The 14,184-nt window shown below is 37.8% G+C and overlaps 1 protein-coding gene across 1 annotated transcript in view; it reads right to left on the bottom strand.

Moving 5' to 3' along the window:
* The window catches only part of LOC150076513 (muscle calcium channel subunit alpha-1-like), a 1,171,392-nt gene that overhangs the window by 459,911 nt on the left and 697,297 nt on the right, over positions 1 to 14,184 (bottom strand). The window contains exon 25 of the mRNA XM_090387375.1: positions 5,977 to 6,123. Coding sequence (XP_090243501.1) covers positions 5,977 to 6,123 — 147 coding nt within the window. The remainder of the gene's footprint in view (positions 1 to 5,976; positions 6,124 to 14,184) is intronic.

Genomic DNA, 14,184 nt, shown 5'->3' with positions numbered 1-14,184 from the left:
AAGGTTGTGAAGAGCATGATTTTTTTTTTTTTTTTTTTTTTTTTTTTTTTGTAGTTGTTGGCGCATAGGCTTCTGTGGCCATAATGCACCTCCCAACGTTATTGCAGTACTTGTAATAGATTTGTAATAGTATTGCAGAAAAGATTAGAGAAGCCAAGGCTGTGTTTAAGAAAGTACTGGCTAAGTGAGCAAAGCATGAGGACAAGGAATTTTTCATTTATGAGAATGCAAGGAAGAAAAAGTGAATCAGACCAAACCGTTGCACACTGGGTGTGGAAAAAGTCTTAGACAATACAGCTGATGTTGCAGATGAATTACACAGTTACTTTGCATCTATCTTTACTGAAGAAAGACCCCTTCACATTGAGAAGAGGCTATGCAAGTGAGGCTGAGTCTTATGAAATTAGTGATTTGAGATTACAGATGTCTATTAGAAAAACTGTTGAGCATAAAGACAAATAAGACTCATGGAGTTGATGGCATATACCCAGTAATTTTGAGGGAAGCTGCCAGGAAGTGTATTGAATCACTGAAGTTACTTATGAGGACATCGTTCGACTCAGGAGAGATTGCTCTGGATTGGAGAAGTGCCACCATATCACCAATACATAAATGTGGTTCATGAGCGAAGTAGGTAACTACAGACAGGTTACTCTGACTTCACTGGTAAGGAAAATCATTGAGGCAACATTAAGAGTGCAATGTAGGGACATTTAGACAGATATGGCATTCTGAATAACACACAACATGAGTTTCCCTTTAAATGGTTTTGTTAAGGGGAAATCATGTATTAAAAAGGGTTTAGGGCCAAGAGCCTCAAACTATGGGAAATTTACTAGACAAACAAGTAGTGCAAGCATCATTTTAGTTCATAGTAAATCACCAAAGTAGGTGAAATGGCATCATTTTTATTACATCTCATATTACGAATTGTGGTTCACAATATGAGATGTAACAAAAACGATGCCATTTCACCTACTTTGGTGATTTACTACAAACTAAAATGATGCTTTGCACTTTCTTGTTCCTCTAAGGAAAATCATGTTTAACTAACTTAGTAGGCTACTTTGACACAGTTACACATGAGCTGGATGAAGGAAACAATTTCTACATAGTTTATTTGGATTTTAGCAAAGCATTTAACTTGGTCCCACATGCAAGGTTATTGTATAAGCTGGAACAGGTTGGAATTACTGGAAAATTCCAAGATGGACTTGTGGGTGACTGCAGGACAGAAGGTAGATTATTTTGATTAATGGCCATTCTTCAGGTTGATGTAAAGTCACAAGTGGGGGGGGGTCCCCCAAGGATCGGTTCTTGGACTACTGCTGTTTCTGATTTTTATTAACAACATCAACGATGGGATAGAAGGCTTGATGTCAAAATTTGCTGATGACAAAGATTGGTAGAACAGTTAGTGAACACTACCATGCAATGTTCTTCAGGATGAATTGAACAGGCTGCAAGAATGGTCAGAAAAGTGGCGACTATGTTTTAATAAAGCAAAATGCAAGAAACCAAAAAGTGCATGAAAGTGATTTATGCACTGCTTCTACTGGAATCAGCAGCAGCCTGGAAAGTTAGGTGCTGGGGATTTCAAGGACTGCTGGGAGTCATCATGGAACAAGTAAATACATGGGTTGTGTTAGGGCAACTTAAAAAGTAAGAATAGCTGCATGTATAGTTGCATAACCACCAATGCTAGGAGTACAGTAAATAAATTTGATGAATTTGAGGTGCTGGTGAAGACATCAAAGACTGATATTGTTGAGATATCAGAGACATGTTGTCATATAGAGATAAGGAATGCAAATTGGAATTTGGGGAATACAATGTGCACAGAAAGGATAGACAGGATAGAAAGGGAGGAGGGATCATTCTGTTAGTTAAGACATACAAAATTTAAGGAAGTGCATCCAGTTGACATGGACAGTGCAGTGTTGAGTCAGTTTGGTGTGACATTGGAAAAGCAAACTTGAGATTTGGAGCATGTTATAGGCTGACTGACTCTGATGAGTACAACAAACAGATGTATAGAGAAACAGAGGTGCGAGTAAATCAGATTGTCTTATAATGGTGGATTTTAACTTCCCAGATATAGACTGGAACTTGTGGGTTGGTTACTCACATATTAGCAAGATTTTAATGAATTTATTGGATGATTGTTTTCTACAGTAGCATGTTCAAGAGGTAACCAGAGAGAGTAATACTCTTGATCTGATTATCAGGGGTGATTCTTCATGCATTAAGAATCTGCAGATAAAGAAACCACTAGGTGGCAGTGATCACAGTGCAAATCACAGTGATGAGAGATTTACTCAAAAATGTAACTACCATCAAGAGCAGTAGCAGATCCAGAAAAAAATGACAGGCGGGACACCGTTTGTCATGGGGAGGGCATCATTTTGTGCACTAGAATGAGGCACAAACTAAAACTAGATAGTGCGATACATACATAGCACTGTATTAGGAATCTATTAACTTAGAAGAGTACTGTCAATTAATCAAGGAAAAATTTTTTAAATCTTATTAATTTTCATTGTTAATTAAATTGTATTTAAATGGAAATCATTCCCCAGATTAGAGCAGCAAAGCAACATGCACAAAGTAGCAGGAGTGCTGTGGCTCAGGGGAAAGCCAAAAGGAACCACTAGATGGCAGTGATCACAGTGTACTGATGTGGGATTTACTTAAAGAATTATCACCAATTATAAAGGGAAGGATTTTTGCTTTAGTAAAGGTGACTACAGTGGTCTCAGATAGTTTTTAAATTCTATACAGTGGGACTAACTGATGATGTTACCAACAGCAAATTCTAAATGGGAAGCCTTCAAGGAATTAATCTTGGAAGCTACTAGGATTTTCATACCAACTAAGAAATACTGTTCAAGGTTTAGGGCCAAATGGATTTCAGATGAACTAATGAGACTCATGGCAGAGAAGAAAGGTGCATGGGATGCACAAAAATTACCAGGAGACACTGGAGTTTATGGCAGATCTAAGCTAGTCTATAATCAAGTCACAAAGGAGGTCAGGCAAGGAAAGGCAGATTACGAAACATCTTTGGCAAAGTATGCAAAGAAAAACAGAAAAGATTTCTTTACTTACATAAACTCTAGAAGGAAGGGGTGGATCAGATTGGTCCACTTGATGTTGATGAACAGCTCAGATATCTGACAAACAATGAGTATTTTGCATCTACTCTACATTCACACATGAGAAATTCTGTGGGGGAAGTGGAGAACAGAAGCTTATTAAAATCTTACAGGGAGATAAATGATTTTGTAATTACTGAGAGCAAAGTGGAGGAGACTTTGTTGAAATTAAACATAAGAAAGGCACCTGGATGGTTGGACAGGATCTATACAGTTATATTAAAGGAGGCAGCAAAGGAAGTAAGCAAACCATAAGCAATAATGATGAGAGCATCGTTGGACTCAGGAGAGGTCCCTATGGATTGCAGACATGCAAATCAATCTCCAATTAACAAAGGTGGATGAAAGGGTGACACGACTAACAGACCTGTTAGTTTAACTTCTTTTCTGGGGAAAATAATGGAGTCACAAGTTAAAGAAGCATTACAGGATCATCTAGACAAGACTGCAGTAATAATTCAGACACAGCATGGGTTTGTTAATGTAAAGTCTTGTCTGACCAATTTGATTGGATACTATGGTGTGATCACAAAGGAACTGGATGCAAAAATAATTTTGATATCATATACTTGGATTTCAGGAAAGCTTTTGATACTAGTAGTAGTAGTGGTGGCATATGATGCAAGAAAGCAAGTGTATGAGCTTATGCAGCATCAGCCAAAAAAAAAAAAAAAAAAATTTCACACAACCATTCCCTCTTAATGTTTGTCCAGTTCCTCCTTAAATTTATTCAACCTATCAACTTCCACAATGATAGATGGAAGTTTGTTCCAACAATTAACCACCTGCTGGCTAAATGCAAATTTCCATACATCTATTCTACATCTGTCTTTCCTCAATTTGAATTTATGTCCCCTTAGGTTCCTAATCTGAACAAGTGGAAGAATCCCATGAGAATTCAGCGTGCTCAACCCATTCAAGGCCTTATACACCTCAATCAGATCACCTCGCAGGTGCCTAGTCTCCAGCCACTGCAATTTGCAGAACTTAAGCCTCTCTTGGTAAGAGGATCCCTTCATTTCCCTCACCAATCTTGTTGCCCTTCTCTGTACACGCTCAAGCAAATCTACATCCTACTTAAAATGAGGCCTCCAGACCTCTACACAGTACTCAAGGCGTGGCCTGACCATTGCCTTATACAGAGGGACAATCACCTCCTTTTCCCTGCTAGCAAAATTCCTATATATAATTGACAAAACCCCATTACTGGCCCTGGCAGCCTGTCTGCATTGCTCAGAAAACTTCATATCTTACTGCACAATTACTCCCAGGTCTTTTTCATTTTCTACCATCTTAAGTGCAGTACCACACAGTTGGTACGTTTCTCTGGGGTTACTTCTACCCATATGCAGTACTTTGCATTTGTCAATGTTAAACTTCAGTTGCCACTTCTCAGCCCATCTGCCCAAATTTTCTAGATCCTGTTGCAGTAGCATACTGTCATTACTGTTATTAACAACCCTGCCAATCTTTGTATCATCTGCAAATTTTGACATTGAGCTTGATATACCTTCATCAATATCACTGATAAATATACAAAACGACAATGAGCCCAACACTGAACCCTGAGGGACACCACTAATAACATTAATCCACGTAGAGCAGTACCCACTGACTACCACTCTCTGTCTTCCGAGTAGGAGAAGAGAGAGATTGGTTGTCAATATACATGCAGTACACAAAATAAATGTGTTAACGTTTCCAGATTTTACAATGCATGGAAAATCATGCACGTCTGCAGTAATTTTATGTCACATTCTGTGACATATCACTGATGGACTTAATTAGCTTTGCACCACACAAATACAATGAAATCTGCTATCACACAATATGGAGAACAATGCTGTTATCTCACATTCTAATTTTGCAAGGTAGACTAGCACACCTTGATAAGAAAAGAAACACACATTGAAAATTTTAAAAAAAATTCTGATATGAATGTGGCTTCCCTATTTTTTTTGCAAAAAAATAGAAAATACTACATTACAATTTGGAGACAGAGAAAGTATAAAATTAAGTGAAAAAGATGGATTCTGGAGAAATGTTATATTGAGGCAGTTTGTTATAAATTGTCTTGGTAAAGGGAATTTGTGCACCATACTCTGTAGGGCACAAACTCCTGCACTACTCTAAATCAAGTACTAAATAAAATACTACGTTTCTGCACAACTCTAAACAAAGGACTGCTCTAATGGAGAAGTAAATTGCTTTATATTCATGTATGGTTATTATCAAACTTATATTTTTTAGTGGTAGGGTAAGGTATCCTTTTGTGTCCTTGACTAATCATGTTGCTCTTTCTCTGCACCCATTCTAACAAATGTACAGCCTTCCTAAAGTGAGGCTTCCAAACCTGTATGTAGTACCCAAGGTGTGACCTCGGCATTACTTTATATAATGGGATAATGGTGTCTCTGTTCGTGAACTTCCTGAATATCACGATCAAATCCCACTAGATGTCATAGCTGCCTACACTATTCAAAGAACTTCATGTGAGAAGGGGAGTAAAAATAAAATAAAAAGCATCTTCATCTGAATTTGATCACAAAATACTCACAGTAAAGAACAAGAAATTACACTATTGGTTCAACTGACTATACTTCTCCATTGGAACAGTATCATACTAAACACTCTCACAGCACAGTCCCATTAAGTAGAGGCACTGTGCCTCTCACAATATCTCTACTTAATGCACCGATTTCCTATTAGGTTATGCTAATAGGAGATCAGTGAACTAAGTAGCAAACCTTGTTTGCTCACTGCAGTGTACTGAAGAAAGCTTTGGCATACTTTTAACATAAAGTAAATAAAATGGAATTACTTTGGCCATCCTTCAAAAGTGGAAACTGTACAGAGACTTAGCATAGCTTTGGCAACATCATCAAAATTGAACTCATTATTCTCCCATTCCCTTTCTTCAACAACTGGCTTTGTTACATCACCACCCTGATACACTATAAACTTTCCTCTATAAAAGAAAAATAAATTTTTATAAATTTACAAACTTACTGTAATCAATTTAATATATTTTTAAAAGGAATAATAAACATTGCTATACTCAATACAGCATAAAGAAGACAGAAATTTCACCTTTCTCAATATTTGGGGCAATTCTAAGAATTTAGCATCATTTGAGTTCTTTATGCTTATATGAACAGTCTTATACATTCTTTCCCTTTGCATAATTTTCAGATAAAAATGAAATGTGAATAAAAGAACCAAACTTTAAATACATGAGGTATTTAAACAGTTTATGGTCTGCTGCAAGAAGAAACAAACAATCTGAAAATGAATCAGCTTTCATTCAACATAATCATCTCAAAGTTCTATGCACACACTGCAATGTTCCCTCATTTTCATTTTCAACACTTATGCAGAACCCAGTGTCTCAATCCTTTAACCTCCTTGACCAAACTATATAATATCAGTATCTGTCTCAAAGTGTCACTAATCTGAATTTCAAATGTTTTTTTTTTTAAGTGCAGGAAATAAGTAATAATCCAAAAGGTTCTCCATATCTGGGAGAACAGATAGGGAGATAAAGGAACTTTCAAAAAATGGATTTGAAGAAGCTATCATGCAATTACGAGGTGGTATCAAAGCATTTTTCCAAGCCTTATTCTACATGTCTAAGGAGGTTGTGATTTGGAAGATATATTACTCCTCCTCTATGTAATCACCACTCAAATTGACACATTTCTCTCATTTCTTGCAGCACTTCCTTATGCCATTTTTGTAGAATGTCATACATCACTTTTGTAACCTCCTTCTGTCGCAGAAATTACTTCTGCATTGCCAAAAATATGCTTTCCATGCAAAAAAATGATTTCAGCTGGCAGAAAGAGGAAGTAGTCAGTAAGTCCAAAGTCGGGTGTGGCGGGTGCGGAATAAGGCGGCAAGATATGAAGTCCAAACTTCCAGAGAAGATCAGTGGGTGCAAAGGTGTGCTGTTGCACTGTTGTGAAGCAACAGTGCAACAACATAGAAGAGCAAAATTATAAAGCTTTTACATCTTTCACACAGAAAGTTTTTGAAATGCGCAGAGCAATGCAAAGAATGGCAATTCAGCCACCCCAAGCAATTAAACAATAATCAATAGTAAAATTGCCCAAGTTTCCCACCACGCCCAGATGATGACTTAAAAACTGTTAGGATAGCAGTATTCTGCACCCTGACAGAAACCTGACATAACAAAACTCCCCATGACTACCATGCCATGCGTAGGAACCTGGGGCCCCAAACCAATGTAGGGGAGGGGTATGGGAATGCATGCAGAAGAGCAAATGTAATTGGCCGAAAGAATACAAAGTTAAAAATAACTTACATTACTTTATATATACTGTACCAACAAACATTTACAAACCACATAAACACTATCACTGCATTCTCCCCTGGCCTGCAAAAAAAAAAAAAAAAAACCTTGCAGCTAGGCCTGCACCACAACTGAAGAATAACAGTAAGTTGCAGTGCCCAGAGAGTGCAGTGCAGAAATAAAGAGTCGAATAAATGAGATGAGAGCTAGAAGAATGAATAAAAGTGTAAGCGTGAGAGAAAAGAACACAAACCACAAATGCTAAGTTAAGTATACACTAACCCTAGTTTTAATTAGTGTTTAAATTTACGCTACCCATCATTGCATCCCCTCCTGGTGTGTGAGAAAAAGATGAATGAGTTGAGTGAAAAAAAAATATATAATAAATAAATAAAAAAAAATATATATATATATATATATAAAAATATATATATATATAAAATAAGAAAAAAGTATAAAAAAAAAATTATAAAATAAGAAAAAAGTATAAAAAAAAAAAAATTATAAAATAAGAAAAAAGTATAAAAAAAAAAAAAAAAAGAATGCAAGTAGAGTGAGAATGCACATTACGAATGAAGTAAATGTGTGTGTCTCCGCCCCCTCACCTGGTAGGTTCCCCACTGCCAGCTAACATATCCCACCCCCAGAGCGGGATGGGCAGCTGGACCTTTATACCGGATTCGACACTCCTTGGACATGACACCGATGAAGACATTCTGCGGCTTTGCTGCCAACACGCCATTGGCGATCTGAACTGGGTACTCTAACCTGGTTCCCTTTAAAACCCCATCCCCAGGCAGGGAATGGAGGAGACGGATCTCTGTCTCCTCTCCTCCCTGCCTACCCCCCCATATTTCGCCTAGTGGGGCTCGTCTCCACTGACCTCTTTGGGGATGCCTATTCTATCCATCCCTATTCTTCTATCTGTTTCCTCCCCAGTCTTCAATCTCCCCCCCCTCTCTCTCTTACTAAATCGACCGAGTACACCCCTTAACAATGCCGCCAAATTATAACCAACGTCTAAATTCTACCGGTTTTGTGCAAATCTCTAAGATATCTAACACTATCAGCTTTTATCTAGCGTTACATGTCTAAATTTAATAACATCAAAATTTTGCCCAACCTATTTGGCCTTTAACACATCTCTTTAGTGTTCAACCCTAACCAGCGATTTCCTAACAGTAATCCCATTAAGCATTAATGTCAAATGCATAAACTTTTTTTTTTTTTTTTTTAATAGGCCCTAGCCACTGAAATCCCAGGAAACTAGGTGGCAGGACCTGCCAGAGCAAATTGTTGTGATACTGGATACACCCGGCTAGCCTCCACGTGGCAGGGTATGGGCAACGTCGGGCCCCACTAGGGGCCTGGCAGCCAATAAGCCGGATAAACAATGGGCACAACATATCACACTGCACAGACACGACCCACACACTTTCAAATCTCTGGCTTGACAGTGTACTGTCCTCGATACAGCGAAACACACGCGGAGATGGGAGAAATCCCAGGTGCCGTCTGACACGAACATACCTTATACCTTGTTGTGAAGCAACAGCACACCTTTTCTGAGCATTCATTCCATGTTGCTTTTCCTTAATTGCTTCAGTAAGTTGCTGTAGTAATATGCATTGATGTGAACTGCAAGATGAAGAAAGATCAGTGACATACATATATAGTTCTATGGTATTAGGAATGTTGTGGGTGATGGTGTTCAGCCTAAGTGAAAAAAAAAAACAAAAACAGTAGTGCTAAAAGAACTAAACTTATGGTATGGAGATCCCCTTCCCCCTGTTTGTATTTCAACTTACACGAGGTATTTAAACAGTTTCTGGTCTGCTGCAGAAAGAAACAAACAATCTGAAAATGAATCAGCTTTCATTCAACATAATCATCTCAAAGTTCCCACTGAGTATTGATCCTTGTGGGACATCTTCCTGAATATAAAAATGTGAAAGTACAATTTGGTAATGGACATGAAAGGTTCTGCGTTGAAGAAAATTTTGAATGAATTTCAGTTAATGTTTGCAATTCTAGGGGATAAAGTTCTCACAATATGCCATACTTTCAAGTAGTGCCAAAAGCCTTTTCAATATCAAGATTTACCATTGCAAGATGTTCATTTTTGACCTAAGCATTATGGATGCCAGTCTCCATTTTCACTATGAGATCCATCCAAAGTGGATCTATTTTGTTGGAATCCAAATTGATTTTTTGTTCATTAGTATTTTATTTAGACAGTTGGAGAGGGAGACTGGTGAGTAATTTTGTGGGAGTGATTGATCCTTTCCTGGCTATCAAAGGAAATGGAGTCTGAAATACTTTTCCTAATCTGCATTGGAGAATTTCCATTTTACTCCATGATCAGGGCACAGGGTTCGTAGCATTTGATCACTAATGATCACTATTGTGAAGATCGTTTAAAATTGTTCACTCCCTACCGGGAAACAAATATAGAGGAACAGAGAGATAAGTCGATCACTGATGATAATACTTATACTTGCTGTAGGAAGTATACTTGCTTATACCTGCTGTAGCAAGTATAAGTATCATCACCAATAAAGTTAGGTTTAGCTGGTCTAGTAGCTTCTCTACCAAGTGTCCTCTATTGTCCATCCATATACAACAGCTTCTAAGTGAGCTTGAAGGGGAAAACTTCTAGACGGTTATATTACAGTCAACTGAAACTGCAAGGCCTTCACAGGCAGAAATTGAAGACTTTTCTGTAAGTTGAAAAATTTTTAATTTATGTAACTACTTTTGGAGTTAGATTAGCCTCTTGCAAGCAAAAGGCTATAGGGTTATATCGGGAGATTAAGTCATAGTTGTCATTGGTATTGCTGCCTAAACCTCAGTTTACTTTTGATAGTCATAATTGGTTTTATCTTTTCTAGGAAAAAAAGGACATCCAGAATCTTTACTCTCTCTTTGACATCATAGGTAAACATCCAGTCTCCATGTCATCTTCTACATGAAGATCAAGTACTGTTCATCTTCTGCAGTTAAATGTTCAGTGTACATGCTGTTTGAATTTGACTGTGCCAATTCTATGGCATGTTGCTTTTGTGATTTCTTTGGTATTTTATCACTTGGTTTAGTTTTAGGTGGAACTGTGCTTGAGGTATTTATTTCATCAGCTAAACCAAGTTTGGAAGAAAATTGATTTGTTAAGAATACAGACCATGCTCACTCTGCAAAGGATGTGTTAGGTGGGATTGATACCTCCATTTGAGGTGTAACAGCTAGGCAGTATTTGGTAAGAGAGCATAGGTGTGTTTTGGCATTGCTGACTTTAGTTGCTTTCCTGCTTATTACATTTTTTAATTTTTCTTTAGATTTTTCAAAGGTCACATGATTTTGAAAAATGCTGGATGATCACTCTTGCAATCAATACATTCTGGAGACTATGCAGTACACTCTGTTTGTGAATGGTTTGTTTACTCACAATTTGGACATGTAGTTTTGCCTCTGCATGTTGTTTGAGGGTGACCAAATTTTTGACATTTGTAACATTTAAGAGGATTCAGAATGTACGGACAGACTCAGCAGTGTTGATAGCCTGCTTTAACTGATGGCTGAATATCAGTGCCAAAAGTCAATACGATAAAAATCAAGATTCTTGTGTTACTTTTTATTCCTTTAATTCCCTGACTATTTCCTCTTTGGTAATGTTCAATAAATCCCACTCACTTATGAGGAATTCCTTTTGAGGAATTCAGAGTGTTACTTTGATTGGGATTCTGCTTATAGAGAACATTTTTAATAATAGTTCAGAATGTCTTGCTTGCATGGTTTCAATCAACAAATCTCCTGACTTCAGTTGTTTTAACCATTTTTGGTATACCTGCCGCATTTCTGAGACATCACTGAATGACAATTTGAGAGGCTTACTTACTGGCAGGGTTGATAAAGGAATGAATTATTGGAAAAGCTGGTGGTTCTGATTTCTTCAAATCTCATTCTTTTGGGAAGAGTGAGGTCATGCTCCATTCTGAGGGTTTCAGTGTGTTGAGAGCCTATTTGCTCTAGTGGTGGATATGTATTGAAATACAAGGTTACTGCTTATAGCCCTAGGAGAGGGGCTTCCTAGGTTACTGGCCCTGCCACATGGAAGCAGGAGTAGTGCCAATCAATGACCAAGCAATCAGAAGAGGAGAGTAGTAGTAGTAGTGGTGGTGGTGGCATGCGATGCAAGAAAGCAAGTGTATGAGCTTATGCAGCATCAGCCAAAAAAAAAAAAAAATCACACCATTCCCTCCAAATGCCTGTCCATTTCCTCGTTAAATTTATTTAACCTATCAACTTCCACAACGACAGATGGAAGTTTTTTCCAGCAATTAACCACCCGCTGGCTAAAGGCAAATTTCCGCTATGTTGCTAGAGGGGCTAGTATTAACATTAGTAGAAAGGAAGGCAGCAACATTGGTAGCAGGGAAAGCAGTAACATTGCAAGTGATCAGCAGTAATGTTGTGAGCAGAGGAGGGTTTATGAAAAACCTAGTAATCACCCAAGAACAAAACACTAGCTAATTGCACTAAGAAACTTGCTTGGCACTCAGGGCTACAGAATAGATGTAGTAGTGGTAGTAGTGGCATGTGATGCAAGAAAGAAAGCAAGCATATGGGCTTATGCAGCATCAGCCAAAAAAAAAAAGAAAAAATTACAAAACAATCCCCTCTAAATATTTGTCCAGTTCCTCCTTAAATTTATTTAACCTATCAACTTCCACAACGACAGATGGAAGTTTGTTCCAGCAATTCCCGCTGGCTAAAGGCAAATTTCCACACATTATTCTACATCTGTCCTTCCTCAATTTCAATTTATGCCCCCTTAGGTTCGTAATCTGAACGTGGAAGAATCCCATCAGAATTCAGCGTGCTCAACCCATTCGAGGCCTTATACACCTCAATCAGATCACCTCGCAGGTGCCTAGTCTCCAGCTGCTGCATTCCCCTCACCAATCTTGTTGCCCTTCTCTGTACATGCTCAAGTAAATCTACATCCTTCCTAAAATGAGGCCTCCAGACCTGCATGCAGTACTCAAGGCATGGCCTGACCATTGCCTTATACAGAGGGACAATCACCTCCTTTTCCCTGCTAACAAAATTCCTGAATATCATTGACAGCACCCCATGACCTACCTGGCAGCCTGTCTGCATTGCTCAGAAAAATTCATATCCGACTGCACAATTACTATCAGGTCTTTTTCATTTTCTACCTCCTTAAGTGTAGTACCACAAGGAAGTTGGTACATTTCTCTGGGCTTACTTCTACCCATATGCAGTACTTTGCATTATTCAATGTTAAACTTCAGTTGCCACTTCTCAGCCCATCTTCTGAAATTTTCTAGATCCTGTTTCAATAACACACTGCCATTATTGTCATTAACAACCCTGCCAACCTTGGTATCATTTGCAAACTTCAATGCTAAGTCTGATATACCTTCATCAATATCATTGATAAATATACAAAACAACAGTGGACCCAACACCAAACCCTGTGGGACTCCACTAATAACATTAGTCCACGAGGAGAAGCACCCATTGATTACCACCCTCTGTCTTCTCCCACTCAACCATCCTTTTATCCATTGTAGCAACTTACCCTTAATACCATTCTGCTCCCATTTGTACAGTAGTCTTCCATGAGCAACAGTATCAAAAGCTTTCCTGAAATCCAAGTATATGTATGGAAGTTTGCTTTCAGCCAATGTGTGGTTGATTGCTGGAACAAGCTCCCATCTGTTGTTGTGAAAGTGGATAGTTTGAATAAATTCAAGGAAGAACTAAATAAACTATTGGAGGGGATGGATAGGTGAAATGGGATTATTTATTTATTTTTTTTTTCTGGTTGATGCTGTATTAGCTTGCTTTCTTGGAGCACTTGCCACTATTAATGCTAATACTAATGTTATAGCTAAAAAAAAAAAAAAGAAAAATAGTCAACATACTTTAAAATGGTATACTTTCTTAAAATTATATCCAAAACTTTCTTCTTTGTGTTTATAAAATAAATTCATCTATGGCCTTCTTTCAAACTAATGTTTTTCAAAATATCATTTTTAAAACATAAGAGTTATCTCAAAAGTCTCAAAAGTAATGCACACTGCACACACACACTCCTCACTCTAAATACATGGGCTGTGTTAGGGTAGCTAAGAATAGGAACAGGTGCATGTATATTTGCATGAACACCAATGCTAGGAGTGTGGTAAATAAATTTGAAGAATTTGAGGTATTGCTCAAAAGATCAAAGGCAGATATTAGCATTAGCATTAGTAGAGGCATTTGATGCAAGAAAGCAAGCTTACGCAGTATCAGCCAAAAAAAAAAATAAATAAAATAAAATAAATAATTAAAAAAAATAAATTAAATAAATAAATAAAAAATAACCACTTCAACTTCACCCCTCTGTTCATTCGAAATACCTGTCCAGCTGAGCCTTAAACTTATTGAGGCTATCAACTTCCACGACAAGGGATGGAAGTCTGTTCCACCAACCAACCACCCGCCGGCTAAAGGCAAATTTCTGTACGTTATCCTACATCTGTCTTTCCTCAATTTGAATTTATGCCCTCTCAGGTGATTATTCTGAGCTAGAGGAAGAATCCCATCAGCATTGAGCATGCTCAAACCATTCAAGGCTTTATACACCTCTATCAGTTCACCTCGCTGGTGCCTAGTCTCCAGACACTGTAATTTGCAAAACTTAATCCTTTC

Source organism: Mastigoproctus giganteus, chromosome 13 (assembly GCF_048544385.1).
Source record: "Mastigoproctus giganteus isolate SK-2022 chromosome 13, ASM4854438v1, whole genome shotgun sequence".
Classification (NCBI taxonomy): Eukaryota; Metazoa; Arthropoda; class Arachnida; order Uropygi; family Thelyphonidae; genus Mastigoproctus; species Mastigoproctus giganteus.
This window is presented reverse-complemented; position numbering and strand designations above follow the sequence as displayed.